Source organism: Triturus cristatus, chromosome 1_1, assembly GCF_964204655.1.
Source record: "Triturus cristatus chromosome 1_1, aTriCri1.1, whole genome shotgun sequence".
Classification (NCBI taxonomy): domain Eukaryota; kingdom Metazoa; phylum Chordata; class Amphibia; order Caudata; family Salamandridae; genus Triturus; species Triturus cristatus.
The window spans coordinates 511,182,457-511,197,256 of record NC_140579.1 but is presented as its reverse complement, the minus strand read 5'-3'; the positions used below and the strand labels follow the sequence as shown (position 1 = coordinate 511,197,256).

The 14,800-nt window shown below is 44.3% G+C and overlaps 1 protein-coding gene across 1 annotated transcript in view; it reads right to left on the bottom strand.

Annotated features, from left to right (window-relative positions):
• CD79B (CD79b molecule) overlaps positions 1-13,470 on the bottom strand; it is a 275,348-nt gene extending 261,878 nt beyond the window's left edge. The window contains exon 1 of the mRNA XM_085642716.1: positions 13,322-13,470. Coding sequence (XP_085498842.1) covers positions 13,322-13,388 — 67 coding nt within the window. The 5' untranslated portion in view covers positions 13,389-13,470. The remainder of the gene's footprint in view (positions 1-13,321) is intronic.
• Positions 13,471-14,800: the final 1,330 nt, after the last annotated feature.

Genomic DNA, 14,800 nt, shown 5'->3' with positions numbered 1-14,800 from the left:
TGCCCAAGTGCCGGGAAAGAAGAACTAGACCTGCAACCCATCTTGAACCCAGGGCCCCAGAGTGAGTCAAAGGGCTAGACTGCTGGCCTCCTAATTGGATCCTCAGGCACAAAAAAGGCTCCCAACAGCTCCTAAAACCGTGTTCAGCGGATTCCTGACTCCCAAATAGTGCCTCTCAGGTCCTGGAACCAAGGTGTGGCTCAGCGGGCTCTTAATTCAAGCTTTTGAGCTCTTCGCTAACACCAAAGGGGCCTGTCCGCACCGGATCCACGCCACTCATGCTGAAAATCCACTTGAGCCGCTGCCACCTCGTCTCTTCGCACAGCAGCATCGACAGTCCGTGGGAGACCTCCCAACGCAAAGCTTCTGCCTGCCCATCTGTGTCTCCCAATCTGCCCTTCACACCATGCCAACTGCCACCGGCGACGCTCTCCTTGCCCCTCGTGTCCCTCTCTAATGTGAACGGCTCTTATGGCACAAAACTTGAGAGGATAAACCTACAGCGGTTGCCCTGAACTCTTGACTTTGCCCAGTTTTACCAGATAGCTGTGGTAGGTGCTTTATGTTTTTCGGAGCTTTATTGCAGTTTATTCTTTAAAAATTCATAACCCCGATTCTGGAGATTGTATTTTTGTCGTTTCGGTCTTGTTTTACTTATTAAATTTTACTCTTTTTTTCTAACTTGGTATGGGATCCTTTTGGTGTGGTGTTTTTAAGGTTTTACTGTTTGAAGTGTTGCACACATACCTTACACATTGCCTCTAATTTAAGGTTGACTACTCTGTGCCAAGCTACCAGGGGGTGAGCACAGGTTAATTTGGGGTTTGTTTGTGCCTTGCCCTGACTAGGACTGTGGTTGCTGCTTGACTAGGGCTTACACCACAGTCAACCAGTAACCCAATTTCAAACATTGGACTTGAGCTAGAGTTTCCAACTTTTATAACATCTATGATACAACAATTAACACTGAAAAGTGATCTGTTAAACTTTATGTTATGTTATGTTAATGACATTAGTAGAGCGCGACCAATACCCGGGGGTGTCCTGGCGCTTAACTAATTCCTCTGAGACTACTGGCCACTGAAGAGTGGAAAGGGCGCTTACTCTTGAGAGAAGAGCCAGGTCTTTAGTTCTTTGCGAAATGACTACAGATCCATCATGGTCCTGAGATAAAAAGGCAATTCGTTCCATGCTTTTGCTGCGCCATAGATAAAACTTTTGCCCCCCCATCGGGCTTTCTTTATAAGTGGCACCCGAGCCAACATGGCTTCTTTAGATCGCAAGGATCTTCCCGGGACATACCATCGAAGTCTAAGCTTTAGAAAATCTGGGCCCATGCCGTTTAAAGCCTTAAATGCTAGACAAAGAACCTTGAATCGTACTCGGCTTTTGACTGAAAGCCAATGTAGAGCTTTCCTCTCATTAGAAACTGAGGAAAATCTTGAGGAGCCTGTGAGCAGTCTAACTGCCGCATTCTGCAGTATCTGCAATTTATTTAACACTCTTTGTTGAGCATTAAGGTAAAGTCCATTGCAATAGTCCAGTCTGGCCATCACAAGAGCCCTGACCACCGTTTGTCTGCTTTCCCTGGGCAGCGAGGGCTGCACCTTCCTCAGCATTTTGATGATATACAAAGTTTTGGATACTACCACATTCACTTGAGGCCCTAAAGTAAGTCAGTCATCAAGTATTATGCCCAGGTTTTTTACCTTTCTAGTTGGGACGGGAAGAGTGCCCATTGAATCGGGCCACCAGGAGGGAGTCCAAAAATTTGTACTATTACCAAACAATATCACCTCCGTTTTGTCCGAATTCAAGTTAAGGCAATTCTTAGCCATCCAACTGCCCACTGCTAACATGCACTCCCGAAAACGTCCTTCTGTACCAGCCTCTCCATCTGGTGTCAGAGACACCACAATTTGTGTATCATCCGCATATGACGTGAGGCCAAAACCGAAGGCGTCTATAACTGGGGCCAATGCACTGACATAAATGTTAAAAAGGGTTGGGCTGAGGGAGGATCCCTGAGGGACCCCACAAGGTGATGTAAAGAGTTTAGACTGGAAGTCCCCCAGAGCCACAATTTGTTTTCTATCCGCCAGAAAGGATCTTAAAAGGTCCCAAGCTTTCCGGCGAATACCACACGCATTTAGGCGGCTCAGCAGTATCGTGTGGCGAACCGTATCGAAAGCCGCGGACAAGTCCAACAAGATCAATGCCGCCCTCCCTCCCTGATCCACCGCTTCCCTGATCTCTTCCGTGGCTTTAATAAGTGCAGACTCCGTGCTGTGTCCTGGCCTAAAGCCATATTGAGTGGGGTCAAGCACTTGAGTCTCATCCAGAAAGTGACTAAGTTGTCTATTCATAATTTTCTCCACTAGTTTCGCCGGTAAGGGGAGTCTGGAAATTGGACGAAAACTATTTGGGTCATTGGCGGAAACGTTTGGTTTTTTTAAGAGGGGAAAAATGGAGGCCAATTTTCACTGCCTGGGGAAATATCCAGATTCAAACATTGAATTAAAAATTGCCGTTAAAGGATCTGCTATCGGACCCGGGGCCAGTTTAGCCACCTTGGCAGGGCAGGGATCAAAAGGAGATCCTGAGTTAACTTCCATGAGGATCTTTTGAATGTCACAAGGAAATACTGGCAAAAATGTATCAAACATCGGGCAATAAGCCCCATTTGACATGGGAGTCTCCCTAATCGCGTCCATGTTGCCAGTGCTTATTCTGCTAAATACCGTGAAGATAGCTTCCACCTTGGACAGGAAGAATTTAGCCAGTTCCTCACAAAGCACTTGGCTGGGCTGGACTACCACTGGCTTGGGCGAGGCCAGTGTGGCGACCGTCTTAAACAGTTCTTTAACTGAATTTTTAGATTCTGTGATCTGTGCTGCAAAGTATTTCTGTTTAGCTGCCGCAATTGCCTGTTTATAGGTGAATAAGCTAGCTTTGTAAGCTTTTTTCTCAGTTTCCTTGTAATTGCTCCTCCAGTTTCGTTCAAGCTGCTTACAGATGAGCTTTTGGTTTCTGAGCTCTTCCGAATACCAGGGGGCAGAGGGGTGTATTCTCGTGGGACGCAAGACTTTACTTGGAGCTAGTCTATCGCAGGCCTGCTGCAACCAGCCTGTGTAACTTTGACAAGCCTCTTCCACTTCGGGAGGCAATTGTGTTGCAGAGGAAGATAACAGCTCGTTAAATGTGGTTCCATCCACCTTATTCCAAGCTCTTATTCTTATACACTCCTTAAGACCTGTGCTTTTCTTATATGGCTCAGACAACAGAATCTCAAATTGGGCTGCGGAGTGGTCAGACCATACCAGAGGGAGGAGGCCCCGGAAATGGAGATTATGTTGGTTCGAAACAATCCCGTCCAGGGTATGCCCTCCCCTGTGCGTGGCACCTACTACCTGCTGCCTTAGGTCTAGTCAGCTTCAGGTCGTTCAGAGCCATAGTATCTGTTTCCTCCGTCCGTTCTAAGTGGAAGTTAAAGTCTCCCATGACTGTACAGGCCTCTGCGAGTGTCCCCTCTTCTAATAGGGTACCCAGGGAAGTTAGGAAGGAATTTCTAGCTCCAGGCGGCCTATATAGTAGACACCCCTTGAAGGAGTGGTGATGGGTGAGGGTAATTTTAAAAAATAATGCCTCACAGGTATCGATAGGAATTGGCTGGAAGGCTGCCTTGATTGAATGATAAATCACTGCCAAACCTCCGCCTTTCCTTATCGGCCTATCCAGTGTATGGCATAAAAATTCCGGGGGGGTGGCCTTCACAATGTCCGCCCCTGAGGCGGCATCTGTCCAAGTCTCCGTAATGAAGGCCACCTTAACCTCATGGTCCTCAACGAGTCTGGCACATTCTAGGCTGTGCTTGACTAGAGACCTCGCATTAACCAAAATACATTTCATAGATCGGATCTCCTTAATTCCTGCCCCTCTCCTCTTCTCCTTCTTATTAGAGATCGGTAAGTTTAAGATCCTGGGTATGCTAGATCCACAACCAGGACAGATCTCAGGAGCAGCTATAGGTAGGGTATTTGGGAGTATGCAGGGGCAGTCCCTTGTATTGGAAGTCCCCCTCAGCCTTAGCAACGTTATGCTGTCATACCTGAGAGCAGGCAAAGATCTTGTACTAAAACAGCCAGGGTCCCTGGCGCTGGGCGCTGAGCGGGCGCGGACGGGCACAGACGGGCTTGCCTTAGGCGCGCCAGCGGTGCGCTCGCGCCAGCTTACGTTTTAAGCGCGAATCCGGGCGCCTGGTCCGCTGACCTATGCTCCTACCAAGATGGCGGCCCTTCCTGTCCCTCGCTCCACTATGTTTTAATGCCCCAGCCTCAAAACTCTAAAAACTCTGAATAGTTAAAAATAAGATGCCCCAGTACACAATAAAACCTGTAATGTGTAAAACAATTTAAAAACAGTTGGTTTGTGCAATTCGCAAAGTATAGCTTGCCTTCCGTGATCGTTCTGCTCTTCTCCCGGCTCAAGCCTCAGGAGAATTAGGGCCTACTACTGCGAAGGACCAATTTGTGGGGCTTTTTTTTTGTTTATTAACTTTTGATCATTTGAGATTCTTTTTTTTCACTGAAATCTGGAAATTATGGAGCACACAGTGGATTATGTGGAAAGTGAGGTAAATCTATGGTCATGTGGATAACACTGCAGCCTCAAAATCGCATAATTACCGCGAACTTGGGTATGAGTTGAAAGTAGTTAGTTTAGATTCCTTCTTTAAATCTTGGGGTGCTGTTGCATACAATTTTGTTGACTGTACCTGTATTGAAAGGCTGGGCCTTTGTCATTGCTACTTTACAGTGACATGGTTTGATTCTGAAATACTGCCATCAGTGCAGTGTTTAATTTATGCTGGTATTTGCTGGTGATCAGAAATGGAACTTGTTTCTTAAACCCGGGCACATATTTATTACAGTCCACCACATTTTGCCACTATCAGTCTATTTTTAAAAGCGCACATAAGCACAGTGTATAACAATTCATTATACAATTAAATTAAAAAAATAATACCAGTATGCATAACCCATATTTATAGCTTTGGGTCATTTGGTACAGCTCAAGTTGTCACGTTTCTAGGAGTGCAGTGGTTAGTAGATAACCTTGGTACTCATATTTGACTGTGCTGGCAGGTCCCGAAAGTGGTGCAAAGTGCAGTGGCCTCCTGAGAAATATCTTGGGCCCTAAAATTAAGCACTGCAGCATTACAATGTTTCTGCAATTATTAGGCACAAACTGATTACTGCAGCAAAAAAACTTTTTCTCTAAGTTCACCACTAACACTATTCTCAAATTAACACCAGGAGTAGTGCCAACATCATTCTTTTTCCTCATCCTTGCAACTACTCTGTGGTGTAACTAATACCTCCACTGAAAAATGAAAAACGTTTTGTCTCATAGCAGAATTGTATAAGGCTTCTTTTCTCTGTACTTATCCACTAAGGATTACTGATGCCATGCCCTGAAGTATGCACTATGGAATCATGTGGCTGCCAAGTAAGCTGCACCCAACCTACCTCTGGTGCCCAACTGCTACCTTCCGTGGCGCCCTGCCTGTGGCTGTGCACGGTGTTAGGTTGGTCGACAGGACCTACTCCTTGCTGGCTCCTACATGCCCACGGTTGCCCTATCCCCTGCAGTGCATGGCCAAAATATTAAAAGTTGGCCTAAAGGCTATATCAAGGGGTCAGCATATCAATATATATAAAAGAGACCTATTGTCTTTGTAATGAAACTCACCAATTATTATTATCAAATTGCAATGTTCAATAAAAGTGATTTCCATATTTTTTTAAATAAAGTTTTATTAAACAACAATCAACATGTCTTTGTGTCTTTCTTGTAACATTTTTCAGGCTGCAAAATGGAGTCAAAACAAACGCAAGAAGGCCCTGCACTCCAGCTGAATAGCATAGAGCTCAAGCTCGAAGTGCTGTAAAGGAATATGGAAACCTCTACTGGGGTCATGGATTTAATGACCCAGGAGACTTACTGTTTTATATGTTGCTGGGGGCTGCTGCACTCCTTGCAGCCTCCACAATGTTAATTAAATGCTTGGCGGTGCCCCTGGCCCTTCTATGGGCACCGCCAGAATAAGAAACTGTAAATAAAAAGCCCTAGGAAAGTGTTATGGGAGCAGCAAATAATGAATGACCTGCTCCTACCACTCATTCATTATTCTTTTATTCTTATTTTAAGTATTTTGGGTGCCCACCTCAGACACCCACATCATTATTTTTTTTTGGGGGGGGGGGCAGTGGGGGCCGTGGCTCCAACCGCTGCCTGCAACCTGCCAACATGGGCCACACAGGAGCCAGCAACACTTTTTCATAAACTGTGGTGCCCTCTTGCCCACCCAGGCGAACCCACAGCAGTTTTCAGTTTTTATGATGGGGGCTTTGGGGGAGACCCAAGGCTCCTCTAGCTATGGCGGTTCCCCTGCCAGCAGACACCCCAGGTGTGGAAGGACTTGACATTGCTTCTACTCGGCAGGACCAGCTTTTCTTCCTGCTCCAGCTGGGAGGGAGCAGTTCTCTGTTTGCATGGCCTTGAGAGAACGGGGAGGGAAAAAGTCTTGTGCTCCCAAACGGTGGGAGCCTTTCTGCTTCTGCTTAGTGGGAGCACAGAAGGCTTCTATGCTTTCACGGGCAGGCAATAGACGGTGTTCCAGGGGATAGGGACCCCAGGACACTGTCACAGATCGACCTAGGAGGATGGTGTCCCCGGGGTCATAGCATGGCTCAGGGAGGGAGACCGCAAGCCCCTCCCACTTTTTAATGAGTTGTCCCCAGGGAATGAGGTCACCAGGAGCTATAAATGGCCCGGTGAGGGGAACAGCACATCCCTTCCCCTTTCCAAATATGCTGCACCGCCTTCCCTCCCCCCTGCACCCCCTCCACCCCGGGCCCAGACCCACCATGTTTTTTTATTTTTTTATTTTACTGCAGATCCTCCATCAATTTATAAGTGGTAATATAAAAGAAATGTTTTTGGCCACTAGGGTTGGGATGCTCTTGAACCTCCCTAAGGGTACCCTTCCCCCTAATATGTTTTTTTAAACCTTTTTGGAGGACACGGGACTGAGTCCTAAAATGGCTGCTGCCACATCTGTGCTGATGTCAAACAGTAATTAATGTTTAATACTCCTGGACTCAGTAAAAGTGGCAGGATCTTTAGCCCTGTACTGAAACAGTGAGTCAGTAACGGTTTTCTGCTGGTTTTTATATATAGGATAAAGTACCTTAAGTGACATTTTCCTGATGGTTTTAATATATAGGGTAAAGTACCCACTGCCATACATAATAAGACTATTGGAAGCCACCGAGGAGTTCAGTGACCATATAGAGGACCAAGGCCGAAGGCAAAGTTCCTTTATAAGGTCATGGAACTCCAGTACTTTTATGCATGCAACAAAATTTGACAGGCACACTTGGTCATTGCAGAGACCAGTGCCATTTCCCGGCTCTCTGTTAGGACATGCGCTGCATGGACCTTAAGCAGACAACCACAATTTGCAGGATTAGAGAAAATTGGCAACTCTCTACTGCATAGACGCACACTGGCACAGTGTGCAACTGCTGAGCAGAAGGCACTGTGCACCCTCACTTATTGGAAATCTGGCCTGCCCTTCTGCAAAGGTGTGCTGTTGGCAGACTCGGCACTGAGCAGTCCACACACACCCATAAAGGTCTCCTAAAGTTCCCACTTGTCTGTTGGCCCAGTCCCCTGGAGTTTGTTAGTGCAGAACTACTCCACATGGCCTGAATGGGGTATTTGGCTGGCTTTGGCAGATGGTTAGAGTTCCCACTGCCCTGCTGCAGGAATGCAGTTTTCGTCTCAGTGGGGTTCTCTTTGCCTCCCACCAAAGATCCCGACCAGGCGTGCATGAAATTGCCGCTATTTGTCACTTGTGACTGTGTTGGCCCCAAATGAAAACAGGCTCTAGGCCAACAGAATGTCCATCATTTGTACGTCCCACGCAACCATGCAAATAAGGTAATGCTTATGCTCGATGCTCCAAACAACAGCAATGTTGCTTGTGGCTTGATTGTAACTTGTACACCCTCACTTAACACTTGGAAAATCGCCTCCCAGAATTGTTTCAACTTGAGACATACGAAAAGAATGTGCTGCCAGTCCCCTTTTCCATTTTGAACAGATCTAAAACATTTATTAGGGATGGATGTCTACATTTTATGAATTACTTGCAGGGTATGATATGCCATCCACCGTGATTGAAAGCTCATTCTCTTAAAGTTAGCTTCTCTGAGGGATTTATAACGAATATCGAAATATGCTCCAATTGTCTAGCTGACACCTGACATCCCATCTCCTGCTCTATTTTACTCAAATGATCTCCAACCAAAGAGGAGTCTGAATATTTCGAAAGGGACCGTACCAGTTCACTATCCCCATCAGTTGAGTTTTATATCATAATTTTATCAAAGCCTCAGTGGGATGGCTTGTTTCTTGCAAGTGGCTAGTCATGAAACCTTTGATCTGGATGAAGCTGTGCCAAAACTTGTGATGCTCAGTGCCGACGTGTTGCTGAGCTTCTTCCCAAGTAGCAGTACTAGCCCCTACATAAAAGTAGCCCAACATTTGATACCCTCAGGAGTTCCAAAATCTGCATACCTGCTTTGATAAAAAAAAAATCCCAACACCTGACATTCTTGCAGCCTTAAAACATTATGATACAACCGGAGTTGTCTAGCTCTAAAAAAAACACTCTTCACCATCCAAATAATTTCCCTGGCACATTATCTCTAGTTCTTTTTGCAATCTTGCCTTCTTTAAAAAAAAATGAAATATTACCTTCGCACTCCTGCACCATTTTCTTCGACCCTCCCTCTGTTGAGCCCATTCTAACCATAATATCCAACCATGTGGCCAGGTAATACAACAAAAAAATCAGGCAGAGCCAGTCTGTCCTGTTCCTTATCAAGCTGCTGGATCTCATACAAGAAGAAGTAAATTTCAACACCACCTAGACACCCAGCAAAAAATACAAATACTTTGAAGCAAGCTTTCTATTTTTTGGCTTCCTAGATTTAGAATGCTATCCAAGACAACGTTCAGGATTTACACCTTTTCTCAACTTTTGTAAAGCCTTAAAAATGCATCTTTTCAAATCCACCCAACTTCTTTCTGACACGTGTCCAGGTAAAACTTTTCTGGTTCTTATGATGGACGTTTTTCCTTTAAAGTTCTCAGCTATGATTAATGATAACAACATTTTTATTAAGAAAATCAGTATAACTATATAACTATATAGCAGCTCCTGGAAAGTTGGTTTCCATTTTTATGTTATTAATTAATTCCATATCATAGATTGTGGGTTTATATTTTGGAGCTGTCCGTGATCGTTTGTTTGTATAATTTTACCATATGTGTTTCTGTTTCCCCTTTTTAATATGTCTAGACCTACAAACGCCTTTAACTGTCTGTTGTCGAAGAATTATTTCTACAATTTAATATCTTTAAAGTCAAATTTGAGTCAGCTTTTGCTCATATTCGAATGTTTGTCTTGTGTATTTCATTAACCTGCTCCTTATTCAATGGCATTCCCCCCTGTACCCTGTGATACAACCAATACCACAGACAGATTCAAATACCAACTACACAAAACTATTTTCATGATACAGCTCCAAATATAGACGAAGTTGGGGGTCAGAGTAGTGCAGAAATAAAAGTTTCCAGTTATTTGGTAATCCCTCATTTCTTCTTTCCAGCAGATCTTGTGAAATGTAGTATTACTTTGGATTAAGTGCAAAAATAGTGGCTACGGCAGGTGCAGTATAAGCACCTGAGGTACCAGGCTTCACTTCATTCATTTTGGCTTGAACTGTACGTCCTGGGTTAATACGTCACCTAAAAAAATCCAATGATGTATTTACCACACTGGAGTATTATCCCAAGGTAAAGTGTCTTTCTCTGGATAAGGGCCAGATTTCAATACTAATAACATCTATTACTTAAGTATCAAAAAGAAAACTAAATTTGTGGTGCACATTGTCAAGTCAATATTACATTATCATAGTGGAGTCTCTGGCTAGTTACCAAAATTCAGTTTTTATTAGGCATATGTAGCTACTTAGGGCCTGAGTTAACGTTTGGTGGACAGGGTACTCTAGCAAACACGACGGAGTACCATGCCTCCCAAACTCTTGGTCCCTCTGCCTCATGTAGAGATGAGCTAACCATAAGCATTCCTTTAACAGAGCCTCCTTAGGCTCCATGGATGAAATAATACTTCTGACGACCCAGCAGAATAAGGGCAGTCAGTGGAAGAACAATACACCACCCGCCCTATTTTGGGTGAAAGGTAAAAAGGTATAATGACCGCACACCCTTGGAGAAAACTGCCACAGTGTGGGAGTCCTCCTGCTATAGGAGTTTGTTTTTAAAAATAAAAATAAAATATTAAAGGTTTGGTGAATGGCGGTAAAAACAGATGGCGACCAACCGCCACATTTTTAGTACATTGATTTGGACCACTGACGGAGAGGTGTGGCGCAGCGGCCAGGGTGGCTGACTCCGGAGGGCTGGGGCTCACGGTTCGATCCCCAGCGCCGGAGGCAGATCACTCAGCATTGTGTGACTCTGGGCAATAACTCACCTAATCTCCCCGACGGCCTCCAGCGCCTTGAGACCCTTAGGGGTGATTAGTTTACGCTTTAAAAATACCGGGTTATCAGGTTTTAATTTGTGTTCTTTTCAATGTATAGAGATGACTTCTGGGTCGTCGGTCTACTCTGAATTTGCCAAAATCTAATAGAGGAGTACTTTAAGTGGCCCTTGTGCCACTGTTAAACTCTTCAGTAGCACTTATTGGCCTCTTCAGCCAACTTATGAAAGAACTATAAAACTATCACTTCTGTCAGCTTTTCCCAAAAATTATTTTCAAGGTGCCAATCATGTTTCAAAAATGTCTGTTTCCTTCGTCTTTGCACCCTAAAACCGGAATTAGAAGGTCTTTCATGGCATACTCTTGAAAAACTAATATCACATATTGGTTTCCAATGCAGGGCAAACCTATGTATTACAGATGTGGCAAAACATGTTCCTGGCATATACAAATGTAAAAGCCTGGAAAATGGTGGATGCTGCTCTTTTTATATTGGGCTACATTTTTGGCATTACAGAAGTCGATACCAAAAACAGAGACACTGTTTCTGCAACCATGATTTCTTGAGAAAGCATTACCTTATTTGCATGGTTGCGTGGGACGTACAAATGATGGACATTCTGTTGGCCTAGAGCCTGTTTTCATTTGGGGCCAACACAGTCACAAGTGACAAATAGCGGCAATTTCATGCACGTCTGGTCGGGATCTTTGGTGGGAGGCAAAGAGAACCCCACTGAGACGAAAACTGCATTCCTGCAGCAGGGCAGTGGGAACTCTAACCATCTGCCAAAGCCAGCCAAATACCCCATTCAGGCCATGTGGAGTAGTTCTGCACTAACAAACTCCAGGGGACTGGGCCAACAGACAAGTGGGAACTTTAGGAGACCTTTATGGGTGTGTGTGGACTGCTCAGTGCCGAGTCTGCCAACAGCACACCTTTGCAGAAGGGCAGGCCAGATTTCCAATAAGTGAGGGTGCACAGTGCCTTCTGCTCAGCAGTTGCACACTGTGCCAGTGTGCGTCTATGCAGTAGAGAGTTGCCAATTTTCTCTAATCCTGCAAATTGTGGTTGTCTGCTTAAGGTCCATGCAGCGCATGTCCTAACAGAGAGCCGGGAAATGGCACTGGTCTCTGCAATGACTATGCGTGTATGCCCTTGTTGTGCTGAAATGAACCGTGATTTTAACTGTTCCTTTTTACCGGTTAAATGTTGTCACATGCTTAAAAGCTCTAGAGTTCCATGACCTTTTAAAGGTACTTTGCCTTCGCCCTAGGTCCTTACATGGTCACTAAACTCCTTGGTGAGTTGCAACAGCCTTTTTGTGTATGGCAGGGAGTACTTTACCCAATATATTAAAACCTGCAAAAAAGTGACTTAATGTACTTTATTCTATACATTAAAACCAGCAGAAAACCCTTATTGACTCACTGTTTCGGTATAGGGCTAGAGATCCTGCCACCTTTTCTGAGTCCAGGAATATTAAACATTAAATACTGTTTGACTTCTTGGCTTCTAAAAACAGTAACCTGTTCGTGAAGCCCAGCCCTACAACATCTCATGTTTTCACCTTGATGACCCTGTACTACTTTTCAAATTTGTGACCTACTTAACATGGTTTTCTATTTCTGTAACTAACTAATAGTGACCAACGAATAAGTAATACTGAAGCCAGCACTTCAACCTCTACTATTATAATTAACCATTGCTTCAGTTAGGACCAGATGTACAAAGCTTTATTTAGGTCACAAAGGACACGATTCTCAGAATCGGCCCATTTGCAACTGAAAAAAGCCTTTTTCAATGTACAAAGTTCTATTTTGTGATTCGGTAACTTATTACCAAATCGCAAAATAAATTTGCGATTCTGTATTGGGAAGGGGCATGTTAAGGGCGTCCCTTCCTAATACTGAATCGCATTGACATGTGTAAATATTTTGCAACCAAAATGCCATCGCAAAACATTCACATTTTACTACCTACTTGAAGTAGCTGGTAACACATTTGCAAACAGGATGGGGTCCCCAAGAGATTCCTTCCCCTTTGTTTATGTTTGTAAAATAATTTTTAAGAGCAGGCAGTGGTACCACGAACCATAGCCTACTCTTAAAAAAATGAAAAGAAATCTTTTCATTTTTATTTTTGAAACGCATCCCGTTTCCTTTAAGGAAAACAGGTTGCAGTCCCAATGGGTTGCAAACCGAGACCTACCTCATGAATAGTAGTGAGGTAGGTCTGTTTGCGACCCACTGGGAATCGCTAAATGTGTGAAACACACATATGTACATAGCTGTTTGCGATTATCAAATAGCGAGTCGCAAAAATTCGCTATTAGGTTGCAGTAATGTTTGGTTGAAGTAATGGCAGGTTGACATATTGGTCAAATCATGGTAACAGGCAGACGAGGCGTTCAAGCCGAAATAATAGTATCCAGACTTGTGGTGGGCATTAACTACACTACCACAGATAAGCACGGTTGGCAGAGAGGCTAATGACTGAATGAGAGTCCAACGTGCGCTCCTTCACTACAGATTACTTTGGTTTTCAGGTTCTAAAAACCACATTGGAAAGAATAACGTGTTTATTTAAGCAGTTCTGCCAAAACAACCGATCTCATTTGCATGGCTCACTCGCAAAATGTACTTTTTTTCAGATGTCAAAGAGGATAAAATGTGATAACGTACCTATGAAAAGCAGCAGGAGGAACATCTTCCCATACACTGCCCAGAGGTTTACCCCAGAGCCAGCCATGTCACTCGGAAGGGGAAGCGAGAGCAGCCTGCTCGAAGACACAGGTATCAGCAATCTGCTTTGCTCAGATCAGCATAACCGAAAAGGCGCCGGTCTGACACGCTTCGCCGACCCTCCCTCCTCATGTAAATATTTATGCAGAGAGGAAGCCCCTCCTAAAGCAAGACTGGCGCGTAAAGAGACACACAGACAGGTGCTTGTAGCAGATACAAAATAAAGCTGTCTTGCTTGCATCGTATCGAATGCGAGAACAATTACGTTCAGATAAGATGACATTTCATATAGGTAATGTTTATGTGATCGTATAATGCACTAGAGTGTTAACCAGGTTCATAACTCGGTGGTATGTGTGAATATTATGTGTCTAACAATTAATAAGCAGTTATGCTAGGTCGTAGGCACTCACACAAACCGAGGTCTCTGTGCGCTAGGAAGGAGTCATCAAGGAGAGGAAAAAAGAGTTTAAAATTAAAATTAAGCATTGGCAAAGCGAATAGGCCCATTTTGCCGTACATGACGACTTCCAACGTAAAGCTCCAGTTAGACCTGCTCTTTGCGTCAACCGTGATGACCACCAGCGATGAACGGCAATACGAGACCCGCACTTTGTCCTACAGTAAGGAAAGCCTGCTAGGACGTCCAAGACTAAGCGAGAGCAACAAACGCTTGACCCACTCTTTATGTTACAACGACAACCATCTGCGACGCCCATCCTCCTCCTCTCAGCCTCCTCCGCAGCTAGCAGAACTCTTCGCCCCAGGCTTTGAAGGAAACTTTTCAGCAGGAGTAACCTGGTCCCTGTATCCTACCCTCTCCATCGCAGTTGGCCTGAACTTATGACTTCCCTCGGTCTAATGCAGCAAGATGACCGTGAATGGTGCTTTGTGCTTTTAAGTGCTATTTTCACTAAAAAGTATCTCCAGTTCAACTGATTGAATTTTTGTCATTCTAGTATAATTTATTTATTAACATTTACTCTGTTTCTAAGTTTGTTTGTGATTTTTGTTCGAGAAAGCTTTGTGTGCTTTGTGTGCTCCCATCCCAGGTCATAAGACAAGTTCAGGACTGCACTCAGGTCTAGGGATAGGTCTAAGGTGCTGTTAGCACGCTAAATTAATATGAGACTGGGACCAAAATAAAAAAACAGGATAATAGATACACACAATCTGGCACATCAGTACAGGTGACAATGACTATGCCATGCAGAGGTCAAATCCAACCCAGCAGTCTCCCATCTGGCACCACGACTCAGAGATGCAGAACGTGGGCTACAGATTGGTCTATATTGCATCTATTACAGTCATTGTGCGATGTGCATACATATAAATGCACATAGTGTTATACTGTCCACGTCTATGGAGGGGTGCTCTGTGCATTCAAGGGCTGCATGTGGAATTTTACAGTTCATATGA